Genomic DNA, 12731 nt, shown 5'->3' with positions numbered 1-12731 from the left:
AAATGATGAAGGAACGTGAGGGAATGGAAAAGTAAATGAGTGCGTGCAAGAGCTGCATAGAATAACGTTAGAGGCTAGAGAAAAAAACAGGGTAGCAATATTTTGGAAGAGGGCAGGAAAGAGATTGGTGAAAGAGAAGGAAAACAGAGTAAGACGAAGGAACGGACGGTAAGAAAATAAGCTAAGGAGACGAGAGGAGGGGAGGAAGTAGGGCAAGAGGAAAGAGGGGAGCGAGGAAAGAAGGGAGGAAACAATATAGAGATTGGAGAAGAAAGACAGTTAGGATGAGGAAATGAATGAGAGAGAGAGAGAGAGAGAGAGAGAGAGAGAGAGAGAGAGAGAGAGAGAGAGAGAGAGAGAGAGAGAGAGAGAGAGAGAGAGAGAGAGAGAGAGAGAGAGAGAGAGAGAGAGAGAGAGAGGGCGTTACACAGTATAAGTCAAGGGTAGAAAGGCTAAAAACAAAGATAAAATAAAAAAGGGAGAGAAAAGAAAAAAAAGGGCAAGAAAGGCAGACAAGTTAAGAAGGAAGAAGAAAGACAGAGAGGAAAGGAAAATAGGTGTCAAAGATTTCAATAATTAATGCCAACACTTTTCAGGTACTTAATTACTAGTTACCTGGGCCACTCACACACACACACACACACACACACACACACACACACACACACACATATAATGACAAGGTCGCACTCATTGTTCTCTCATTATTCAGAACATTACGGGCAAAATGAGCAGGATTTGTATAATCACTTAAAAAACAAACGTGTTTTCATATAACTGATATTAAAGGGAGATACCGCAGAGCAGGGATCATTTAGTCATTACTCGGTGACTGGTGGTCGTGGGAGAGGAAATGAAAAGAACTGAGGAAAATTAGATTAATGAAAAGAAGAGAAAGCGAAAACACGGAATAGAAAAAAGCAGAGGGAAAGAAATAGAAGATATAATTAAAGAAAGAAAAATATTGAATGGATGAATTAAAGAAAATAAGGACTCTTGTAGACCGAAGTAAACGAAGGAGACAAACAGACAGGAATAAAGAAATGTTTGAAGAAACCGTTAGAGATGCGGGGAAGGGGGAAGAAGGGAGGAAATTGCCCGGAAGAGTGGAAAGAAAAAATTAATAGAAAGGAGTTGTGAGGATGAGTAAATTTGACTCAGAAACAGAAGAGGAAATGTGAAACAGAAGCGGCACATCTACGCATTAACCTAACCTAACCTAACCTAACCTAACCGTAACCTTTAACAAGAAAATCAGAGTACTATCAAATATAAATGTGTAAAAATTTCCTGGATAAAATATGTGTCAATGTTTACTCGGGAGAAGATAAAGATGAAAGATATGATAAAAGAATGAATGGAGATACTAAGAAGGGTTACTACGTCACTGAAAATACTAAGATAAAATATTTGCTTTACGGAAGGGAAAATAACATGGTAAAGGGGTAAAGTGAAAGTGGAACAGAGAGTCTTACCAAGAAAAGATTAGAGAGCACAGGAAAGAAAATGGCAGATAGGTATTAGCGTTCATATCATGGAAATATCATCGAATCTTTAAATGAAGAAAACAGAGACCACCACAGAACATATAAATTCACGCATGAAATAATTCGACCGCATCCTGTGATAACTGTTCGTGGGGCTTGAAATGATGCAACAGAGGAACATCTAGGTGAAAAGGCTGACTCGCATCGTCTCATTTACAAACCTTTCCGTACACTCTAATGAACGTACGATGACGCGGAAACAACTATAACGGCGTAATTTGAGAAAGTCGTCAGGTTCACAATAGAGAAGCTTGTTCGTCGCATCCCTTCCGTAGAATCCTTTCTTTCTCTCTGCTGAAAGTTACCAGGAAATATGTGAGATGAAAAGATTAAAGAAAAAAACGAAAAGAGCATCTGCAAGTTAACAGGGAGAAAGCAGAGAAGCGTGCCAGAAGAAAGAGGTGAAGGACGTCTGGCTAAAAAAAGATTAAAGAACTGGGGCGTGAAGAGCGAGGCGAGGAGCGTCTCATGGAAGCACGGACTTCCACGGCTGTTCAGTCGTGCCGACTGAGGGAAGAGACGAAACCCGTGTGGCGGAGAAGCGAAGGACAAAACTATAAAGAAAAACATGGAGATATAAAAGAGAGATATATAAGATAAATAGGCAACCGAAGAAAAAGACATACATAAAACAATCACACTAAAAAAGAGAAATAAGAAAAAAACGAATACAGATCGATCTCTATAGCTGCGCGTGGCTGCGAGTGTAGGTCCGGGATTGCCACGGGTTTCCTTCCCCAGGTTGCCTCAGGTACCTATTTATTGATCGGCCCGAAAGGGAAAATAAATACCTGTGTGAGCTGCACGCCGACTGCTCGGGCCCGAGGATTCGTATCTTGGTACGCTAACTACTGTTCCACGGGGGCGCAGAATACAGATGCTTGACATGAAATATTGAAAAGAACCAGTAAAAAAATAATGATGAGAAAAAGTAAAGGAGTAAGGATGCCAAGAGACATATATTAGAATATATGAAAATACGAGATCAGCAGACAACTAGACAAGAAATGAGAATACAGAAATGATCAAAGAAAATATAAAGTGTACGACCCATTAAACATATAAACTAAGGAGTCAATATCCATTCAGCATCAAAAGCCAAGACTGGACGTGTTACCTCAAGTGTTAGGGCTGTGGAGAAGACCAGAAAGGACGCAGGAGCACAACGTCGAATTTCTTGAACATCGAGCTATAAAGAATCCCTTGAAGGTTAGGCCACCCAACGGAGGACTTTTCAAACTCTCTGTACACTAGTAGAGGGCATCGCTGACCTGTTCCTCTGGCCAGAGCCGAGTGAAAGGCAACACCTCTCCTTTGTTTCTCTAAAGGTATAGCGAGGCAGTGGACCATAACATTTAATTCAAATAATTCACACGATTTCTTATGAAGGTATATCAGGGAAGAAAGCATCACACGCCTTGTCACACCTCTTGCAGGGATTTCTTGTAGGGATATCTGTAACTTCAGTTTATTGTTGCCTTCTTTTAATTAATCTGATGCAAAGGCGAGTAGAATCAGGCGTCCAGTGATAAGGCCATAACAGTGTATTAACTAAGCACATATTTCGGACGTGTCGGTTTAGTTGTTAGAGAGCATATTTAAGATCAATGTTGGCACGTAATATTTCAAACACGGTCAGTCAGGCAGGAGCAGCACAATCCACTTACTTATTCGGAACACTGGCGGGGAGGCAGCTCGGTGCTAACAGGCCAGCAGCCACTTCCTCAGCCAAGATACTTTCTTTAGCACGGAGATGGGTCACAATCAACACGTAATTAGCTCTCTGCTTCCAGATAAATAAACAACATTGGCTGCTCTTTCCTGAAGGATGGTATCTGGAACGTTACGTGCCAACATTAGTCTAAATATAGTTTTGTCGTAATATGTGCTTAGTTAATACGTTCGTGTGGATCACAAATCACTGGGAGTCTGATTTTACTCACCTTTTCATCAGCTTGATAAAGAATGACGAGAAGAAACTGAAATTGCTAGACTTTCCCTACAATGGGTTTGTCTTGCTTGGAAAACAGCATGGTGAGTGAAGCTTTCTTCTTTGATTCATTTTCATTATAAATTATTTGAATGAAATATTCTAGTAACTCCCTCAGGTCTCTTTGTAGAAAGGGCTGGAAAGGTATTACTTTTCCCTCTGCCCCGGCAAGACAATAGTATTACACCGAAGCACCTTGCATGCTTTACTGAATCAAGGCCTTGGCAGCATGCATATTCTTACTAGTCATGCAGACACTTAGGGGCCAATTTCTCAGGGCACCTATCACTCTTCCCTCTACTTCAACGTAAAACACTAAATGACATCCACATAGGCCAGCCAATCTCAGGCCTTAACACAACACAGGACAACAACACAAGTATTATCCACACTCACCTGGCAGTTTCGTCGCCTCCTTTCCTCCAGTCGTTTAGTCGTTCCTTCCTTACGTCATTCATTCCATCCGTCCCTTCTTGCCCTAGCCACACTGCCTCCGGCCACGCCACGTGTCTCCTTCCTCAGCGACGGCTTTTCCCCCAAACTCTTGGGGAGGTTGGTTTGATGTTGGATGTTGGCTCGGGCTTCTCCACGAGCACTGGTCTTTGTTCTTTAACGTTTTATCTTCATTTCTTGTCCACCACGCATATTTTTTTGTCCTTGTCTCATTTTCCATGTCTCGCACTGAGCTGCTCGTCCCTGGTGTGCACGCTTCACATTGCTTCACTCGTTAGCCGTGACATTCCACATCGGCCGTGACACTTCGTATAATTTGATGCTCTCAGCTCACTTAGAACTATTGTAATATATTACTTGATTTTATAATGATTTTAAAAAGTAGGTCAAAACACGAACGAGTCGAAATGACAGGGCTTTTAAAAGGCAAAAATGCTGTCTTTTTAAGTGTTAACAATGAATTATAGACAATGAAAACAACAACAACAACGTCTATCACATGAGGTCCGCGATGCAGAGTAATGTACAAAACGGAGTGAGAGTGAGTGAGAGCGAGAGTGAGAGGAGATGAGTGTTTAATGAGAGGCTATTCAACAAACTAGAGAGCACAGCTTTGTTCGGTTACACTTCCCGGAAACCTCTCATTCAAGACATTGTATTTTGTATTTTCTTCTCACTAGAATATGAAAATGCAAAATAGACTCCATATAAATGCATAGATACATGACTACAGCTACGTGAAGACCTGGCTTAGGAGGGCCGGAGCGGTGGGCAGCTGGGGCTATCAGGGGGAGTCTGTGGGGGAGAGACGGAGCAGCTAACACAAAAAACATAACCGGTGCCAATAAAAGTAAAAATAAGAAGTTAAAAACGATAAAAATGAATATGCTGTCTTTCTCTACATACACACGGAACAACAACTGATAAATGTTAAGTCACGTGCCTCGGAGGGTTTCTTTGGGGGTTCATTCTTTAGAGCAAAATGTTCTGGGGGAATTAGCGTCAAGGTTTGTCAAAAGAAACCTGTGGGTGTGCGTGAGCGAGCTGGTGTGTTCTCTTTAAGGGCAGATTAGAGAGGGAGGGGAGTTAATATCGCTCTTTGTTTCCTTCAGCCAGGGCGGGACACAGACAGGGCAACGCTGTCCAAAATGTCTACAGAGTGATGCACAACAGACAAAACTTAGCTTTCGTAAGGTGCGTCAGTCTTGGGTCATGCATAGACGGTGTGTGTGTGTGTGTGTGTGTGTGTGTGTGTGTGTGTGTGTCCTCTCTCCTTGAAGCCTCTCAGAACTGGACTGGACTGGCGGCTAATTGCTTCTCCCTCATGGACCGCCCCTCTGAACTCCTACCTGTCCCTTGGTTCTCCTTTAATCATATTCCAAATCACAGTTTCCACGCCTCCCATAGCTCAGCCAATTTCCGTAATCCCAAAGCTTTACTCTCTTCATGTGCTGGATGGCAAATCGCTATACTTCACAAGGATACAAGGAGACCACTTATCCTTACTCTTTCCAAGCCCCTTCTTTCTTCCTCACACTTCTAAACACACTTTCCATGCGTCTCTTATTTCATCCTGTGTACCTGATTACAATGCTTTACTCTCTGCTTCAATTGCTCTATTCTAAAACCTTTTGAATCTGCCTGTCTTGTTTTATGCAGGCACCACATCACGACGCCGCTAAATATTTATGAGGTTTAGGAACTTTTGCACGTTCTTTCATCAACCGACGCCTCTTCTTACTTTCAACCTCAGAAGAAATGTCCCTCCTTTGACCTAGTTCAGCCGCCACTCGTGCGTGTGTGTGTGGAGGTAGGTGGGTGATTAGGTGTGCGTGTACCATTCTAAGTATCTTCTAAAGCTACACCAGAAGTAATTGTGGCAGGTATTGTAGTAGTACCTATCGTGATGGTGGTTGGTGGGTGTTGGTGATGCTTACAAAATGAAAAACTAGTTAGAACAGGTGCCTGCCTCCATTAGGGAAAAGATGAATGAGGCAGCAGTGAGAGCAGTCATTCTAGGGGTGGTGGTGGGCCTCTGTACATGGGTAACGAAAGTGTCTAAGAAGCTCTGTGTCATTCTAGAGGAGGGGAGGGGACTGACCACTCGGGAGGACGTGAACAGTAATTGTGCTCTGGGCGCGACGCTCTAAGGGGAGGGAGGGCACCGTAAGGGAAGCTTCTAAGTGTTGAGGAAGGGAAGGGGAGGAATAGAAGGGATAGATTGTTAGGACAAGGATAGGAAGGGAAGTCAATGCAATAAAGGGAGGGAGGGCAGTGTGAGGGTAGCTTATTAGTATCGAGGAAGGGAAGGGGAGGAGAAGAGGGTATAGTTGGTTAGGTAAAGGATGGTAGGGGAGGAAAATGCAATAAGGCAATTTCAGACTCGGAGGTCTGTCCGAAAATTGATTAGAAAAAAATTAATAATAAATAAAGATGGCGGGGTGGGGGTGGGGGGGGTTAACAGTTAATAAAAACAACAACATTCTAAAGGAAAAGAACTGATTAACAGGAATTTAAGGAAGGAAAAGGTTAGAGCGGTCAAGGTGGGGTTGCGGCAAAAAAATAAGGAAATCTATTTAACGGAAGGAATGAGCGAGCAACAGAGGCAAAGGAAAAGATGACAGGAGAAAAGTAAAGAGAAAAGGAAGAAGAGGGAGCAAGAAGTGGACAGTACCCTGGTGTAGGGGTGCTAGGGGGGGGCTGGTCGCTGTGTACCTTAGGGGGCCCCTCTAAACTGCCTCTGTAAGGAGATATAAAGTGGTTCTGTACATGACTTGCCAAAAATGACGCTTCAGTCAAAAAATGCATTATAGTGCCACGCATGTTAGGCTTTGCCTGCCTTAAGTTTCTTCAACAGGATGACTTATAGTATCATTACAGTTTGGAGGGTGTGGAACATTTTTAGGAAGAAATAAAAAAAATATATGCACAGTTATTAGTTATCAAAGTACAGACAAATATTTTGGCAATGGAATATATGGCATAAATTGAAATAGCAATAAAAGTTAAAAAAGTAGAAATACTATATTACTTGTAGTAGAGGTCATATATATATATATATATATATATATATATATATATATATATATATATATATATATATATATATATATATATATATATATATATATATATATATATATATATATATATATATATATATATATATATATATATATATATATATTTATATATATATATATATATATATATATATATATATATATATATATATATATATATATATATATATATTAATTCATAGCATGTCTCAAAAAGTATAACGTTAAATATTCATGATGGCAGTGTTGTGTAGCCGAGAAAGTAAATTTAACAAACAAAAATCCCCATAATGGTCATTCATGTTTCAGTTGTGTGTGTGTGTGTGTGTGTGTGTGTGTGTGTGTAATTCACCTCTTGGTCTGCTGCGGGTCTCTCTCGAGACAGCCAGCCGTTCCCCTCCGGAAGAGCACAGAGCTCATAGTACCGATCTTTGGGTAGGACTGAGACCACTCACACACAACACCCCGTGACAACGAGGTCACAACTCCTTGCCTTACGTCGCGTACCTACTCACTGCTAGGTGAACAGGGGCTACACGTGAAAGAAGATATACCCAACATATCTTCACCCGGCCGGGGAATCGAACCCAGTTCCTTCTGGTTGTGAGGCAGACGCTCTATCCACTGAGTTACCGGGCCGGGCCGTGTGTGTGTGTGTGTGTGTGTGTGTGTGTTTCCGCCAACGTGCCCAGGTGTGTGTGTACCTGGTCTTGAGACACCACGGAGCTCCGGTTGCTCCTCACGCCGAGATCCATTCCGAATGGGTTGAGCTGCCGCGCCCCCTGCTGGCCACGGGAGCTTTCCTGCTGCTGCTGCTGCTGCTGCTGCTGCTGCCTGCCGCTGCCGCCGTAGTAGTCCACTTCACGGGGCGAACCTCCTCCCTCCGCTGATGAGTCGCTGCAAGCATCACGATACGTTTAAAAAATAATGTCGTTCTCAGAGAGAGAGAGAGAGAGAGAGAGAGAGAGAGAGAGAGAGAGAGAGAGAGAGAGAGAGAGAGAGAGAGAGAGAGAGAGAGAGAGAGAGAGAGAGAGATTCGGTGAAGTGGTGTCAGCAGCGTCTTTATCGTCACAGTACAGGTAGTAATACATTCAGTGAGATTAACACCTGAGGATGGAGGTCCTGTCAGGGCAGGTGAGCAGGTTTGAGGAATCTCTCCTGTCTCGGCCGCCGAAGGGACTCAGGTCACCCAGGGAGATGCCGCTCAGCTTCCTGGCCACGGCGATAGGCACATCGGGCTCGGCAGCGGCTGGGTCGTCGATGGGGTGTGAGCCGCAGAAGGAGGTCTCGAGCAACATGCAGGATGGAGACGGTGACCTCCTTCCCACCGAGCCTGCGTCAGACCCCAGCGACGACAGGCGACTCCTGCGTCCAGGCTGAGGCGGCAGGAGGAAGTCTGCCCAGTTGTCGGGGATGGGAGACCGACGCTCCATCGAAGGCTGTTCGGTAGACAGGGATGATAACCGGTTAATGCAATCATTCACCGGCGCTAACAGCCGTTCTAGGTCCGAGTTTTCGTAATCATTTCCTTCTTTTTTGATCTCCTCAAGTCTCTCCCTGACCGTTGTGAGGTCTTCACTTGATGATGGACTTGTCGGTTTATCACTGTCAGACGACCTGTCAGAACTGTCGGCCTTCTCAGGAGTAGAAACTTCCGAGTGTGCCTGCCCCATGTCAAAATCAAAGTCCTGGAGAGTAAGCGGCTTAGGAAGTGGGGGCGGCAATTGGCGAGGTACAAATTCGTCCTCCTTCGCTGTGTCTGACGGCTGGTCGCGTTGTTCCAGCGGCCTCATCTCCATCGCCTGCCGATGCTGCACCTGATGCCGCGTGGGAACAGTTTTGATCTGACGCACCGGCTTCAGTACGATGTCAGGCATTTCGTCAAAATTGATCCAGCTTTTTACGGGCTCGGTCGGGGCGGAGGTAGTGGAGGAGGGCGTGGTGACCTCAGAACCTAGAGCTGAGCCTGGCTGAGTCACTGGGGAACGAGCCGGAGAGCGAATCTTTGGTGGGAGCGGTGGTGGTATATCCTCTTCTGATTGCTTCAAACTACTTTCTTTGAACTGCTTTCTGAGTGTCCTCGGACTTCTGAGCCCTTCTTGGCAAAAGTCTTCCCATGTCTTCGAGGTTTGGTGCTTTGGACTTCGTGTTGGAAGCACCTTGACGGGACCCTTTTGAGGAATACTGATCATCATCTTGTCCGTCTCCGAGTCAGGAGTGCCAGCAACCTGTTGGTGCTGCTGATAATCCTCCAAGCGCCCCGGCAAGAAAGGCGTGGTGCTGCGAGGCCGATCAATAGACTGCATTGTGTGGAGCTTGACGACGGTGGCCCTCTCCCGCACGGGCACCATGGGCACTAGCATGGGACGCTCGGCGGGCAGCGTGGTAGGCACATACGGTAGTTCGCCGTCCTCAAGAGAGTCCTGTGAAACTAGTCCCTTGTTCTCTACATCAGGGGAGTCGAGAGGCAAGTCTGCTCCTTCCTGCTGTTTCGCCTTTTTCTTAAGGTATTCAATTTCTGACTCACGTTCAGACTCCGACCGTGAGTCCGCATCAGCATTAGCGTCCAGGGTCATGCCATCAGTTATTTCAACGTCACTTGCACGATCTTTTTGTTTTGGTGGCAAGATGGGCTTATCGATGTCAGGAACCTCAGTTTTGCTCTCCTTTGGTTCGCTCGGGGCGGCCAGGACTTGATCGCTGGGCTTAGGTGGCGGTTCCTGACTGACTGCAGTTGAAACAGGAGGCTCAATGGGTTTGTCAAACACCTCGTCGTCCTCTATTTCCTCCTTTTTTTCTGCCGGTTTGCTCTCTTCGGTGACGGTGCTGCTGGCAGACTTGTCTCCAGAATTCATTATAGACGAGAGTTCATTGTATGAGCTGTCTCGGGAACTGGCAAAGGTGTCAGAGCGAGGTGCTTCTGCATCTGACGGCACGGCTGGCGCTGCCACCAGAGGTTCTTTTATAGCTCTATTCACTTCGCTTTCCTGTCGAATGAGGCCATAGGTGGAAGATTGGTATTTGCCGTCATCATTGAAAGTGAACTCAACGTTAGTTATCGCCTCGCTGATCTTGCTGTCGGTGGAGGCCGTGCGAGTGTCTGGGGCAACCTTTCCTTTTTCTGCCTCCGACTTTTTCTTCGTCTTTGGCCGGAAAATGGAGAGCACGCTTCTTCTGTCATGCGTGTCATCCTCCAGGTCCCTCTCTCGACTTTTACTGCGACTTCGAGACCGACTTCTCGACCGGAACTCCTTCTTTGCCGACTTGATGAACTGACTGAAGGGACTCCTGCGTCCACTAGAGCTTGGAGAGTCCGGGGTGACGGGACTCAGTACGGCACTGTCAGATTTGCGGAACAAATTGGTGAAGGAACTTTTCCGTGACACTGAAGGTGAAGAGGACTCACTCTCCACCTCGTCCCTGGTCCTGCGTCTCCGCGATGCTCTCGGTGAAGCCGACGGTGTGCTGGAGGTGCGGGCGTTCTGATGCTCCGGCGTAGGCGTCGCACCTGAAGCCGTGGAGAGCGACGGGGAGGATTTTTGCATATCTTTCAAGTCTGGAACTTGGGGTACAGGGACTTTTTTAGGCATTCTAGGCGATCTTGGTGATGACTGAGATGAGAGAGGCTGTCGTTGCTGGATGTGTTCATCTCTCATTTCTCGATCAGCTCTGTTGGGGGACTTGGCGGGCTGCGTCGATTGCTGTTGTCTAGAGGCTCTGTTCATGGCAGTGGGGGTGATATGTTGTTCTCGGGAACGTGAAGCCCTGTTCGCTGCCTCCGTTTTGACCATTGGCACTTTCTCCTTGTACCTAGGAGCTGAAGCCGGTGCCATTTCCGCCCTTGTGGTGACCGCCACTGCTGCTGCTGCAGCAACCATATCTTCGTGCCTGGCCTTTGAAAAGTTAGAAGGCGATGAACGAAATATATCTGGCGGTCGCGCCTCCATCGGAGACTTGACTCTTTCAATCGACTCGATGGCGAAGTCCATTATTTTTGTAGTACTGACTGGTGGGTCCTCCAGGTCTATACTGGGTTGCTGGATTGGACGACTCCCACAGAAAGACGTCTCAAGTCGTATTCTGTGGGGTGAAGGCGAGCGCCGGGCCGAGCCAATGCTGCCCAAGGACGAAAGTCTGCTAGAGTGGCCGCTGGTGACGGGCAGGAGGCCATCGCTAATAACCGAAGAGGAGGAACCTTTCCGGTTTAGCTCGGCGATGCGAAGTGCCTCCTCACGGCGCTCCAACTCGGCCAGCTTGGTAGCTCGCTCCCTGCGACGCCGCTTCTGCTCCTCTTCGTCAGCGTCTAACTCCTCTGTACTAGAATGAAGATCTGCGGCCATGTTTTCACAAAAATCAGATTTTGCATATCCAGAAAATAGTTCCTTTTCCGGAGTAGAGTCTTTAGAGTCTGTTTCGTGCGGCGAAGACGATGACGCTGCTGAAACTCTAATTTTGGGTGACGCGGGAACGTTGAGAACGGACGCAACAACGGGCGTCACGGGTGTGGTGGTGCCGGATGTCTCCTCCCCGATCTCCGGAAGCTGAGTCCGTTCATCGGGGCTGGAGTCTGATGTGGTTTTGTCCATACTGAGGTCCTCGAAGGAGGCGAGGGGCGCTGGGCCCATCCTCCGCTGCCGGGACGGGAAGCTGGACAGCCTTTGTCGCCCCGCGTCCGACAGACCACGATTGCGAGGGTCGATGGTGTCGGGCGCGGGGCGGCCGCGGCTGCCGGTGCTGCTGCTGCTGGAGCAGCTGGCGGGGACTGTGGTGGTGGTGGTGGTGGTGGTGATAGTGGTGGTGGTGTCCATGGGTGTGGGCGGGTGTGAGGTGTGTCATGTGCGGGGTGCGGGCGTCACGTCCGGGCAGCGGGCGGGCCGTCCCTCGGGCTTACTCTCTCAGCTCCACCACTGGCGGCACGCCCCCACCTGCCGGCACAAAAGTGTTAATAGTCAACACGTCCTTCCAGACCACATCTGCGAGGCATCATGAGCCTCAGGAGCATAAGTATTCCAACATAAATATAACAACATCATGCATTACAGTAATAGTAACAGCTATTCCTTTATTCTTTATAAAACTTAAACAAATAATTTATACAATTAGCAAGCTAGTAATTGATGTTGCTCCTGTTGCTGCAAAGCACAAAACACTTGCGGTGTTCTATCCTACAACTGTACATCAAAATGTTATCACAGGAAAAGCAAATCGATTGTCGTCACAGCTGGGTGCGCCTCACCAGCACGAGACGGGCCATGGTAAGACACGCTGTTTACCGATAACGTCCCATGACTCCACCGCTGTAACCTAACCTGACCCAACCATTCCATTCTTTGCACATCAAATCAACGATATATTCGTAATTAAGGAAAATACAAGGTTACTACTACTATAGTAATATTGTAATCAATATTATTATTTTTTGTAGTAGTAGTGGTTGTAGTAGTAGTAGTAGTAGTAGTAGTAGTAGTAGTAGTAGTAGTAGTAAAAATAGTAGTAGTGGTGGTAGTAGTAGTAATAGTAGTAGTAGTAGTAGTAGAAGTAGTAGTAGTAGTAGTAGTAGTAGTAGTAGTAGTAGTGGTGGTGGTGGTGGTGGTAGTTGTAGTAGTAGTGTAGTAGTCGTAGTAGTAATAGTAGTAGTAGTAGTAGTAGTAGTAGTAGTAGTAGTAGTAGTAGTAGTAG

The 12731-nt window shown here is 46.3% G+C and overlaps 1 protein-coding gene across 5 annotated transcripts in view; it reads right to left on the bottom strand.

The window, feature by feature from the left end:
- Window positions 1–2487: 2487 nt before the first annotated feature.
- Window positions 2488–12731, bottom strand: part of LOC126996398 (titin-like) — a 31860-nt gene continuing 21616 nt past the window's right edge. For 2 of the 5 annotated variants that reach the window (XM_050856780.1, XM_050856779.1), the window contains 4 exons: window positions 8160–11977; window positions 7757–7949; window positions 3934–4785; window positions 2488–3382 (listed from right to left, as the gene is read on the bottom strand). In XM_050856780.1, coding sequence (XP_050712737.1) covers window positions 4741–4785; window positions 7757–7949; window positions 8160–11860 — 3939 coding nt within the window. In that variant the 5' untranslated portion in view covers window positions 11861–11977 and the 3' untranslated portion in view covers window positions 2488–3382; window positions 3934–4740. Of the gene's footprint in view, window positions 3383–3933; window positions 6731–7756; window positions 7950–8159; window positions 11978–12731 lie in introns of all 5 variants that reach the window. The other 3 variants (XM_050856782.1, XM_050856783.1, XM_050856781.1) reach the window with 3 other exon arrangements.

Source organism: Eriocheir sinensis, chromosome 10, assembly GCF_024679095.1.
Source record: "Eriocheir sinensis breed Jianghai 21 chromosome 10, ASM2467909v1, whole genome shotgun sequence".
NCBI classification, from domain to species: Eukaryota; Metazoa; Arthropoda; class Malacostraca; order Decapoda; family Varunidae; genus Eriocheir; species Eriocheir sinensis.
The sequence above is the reverse complement of the archived record's forward strand: the minus strand, read 5'-3'. Positions and strand labels throughout refer to the sequence as shown.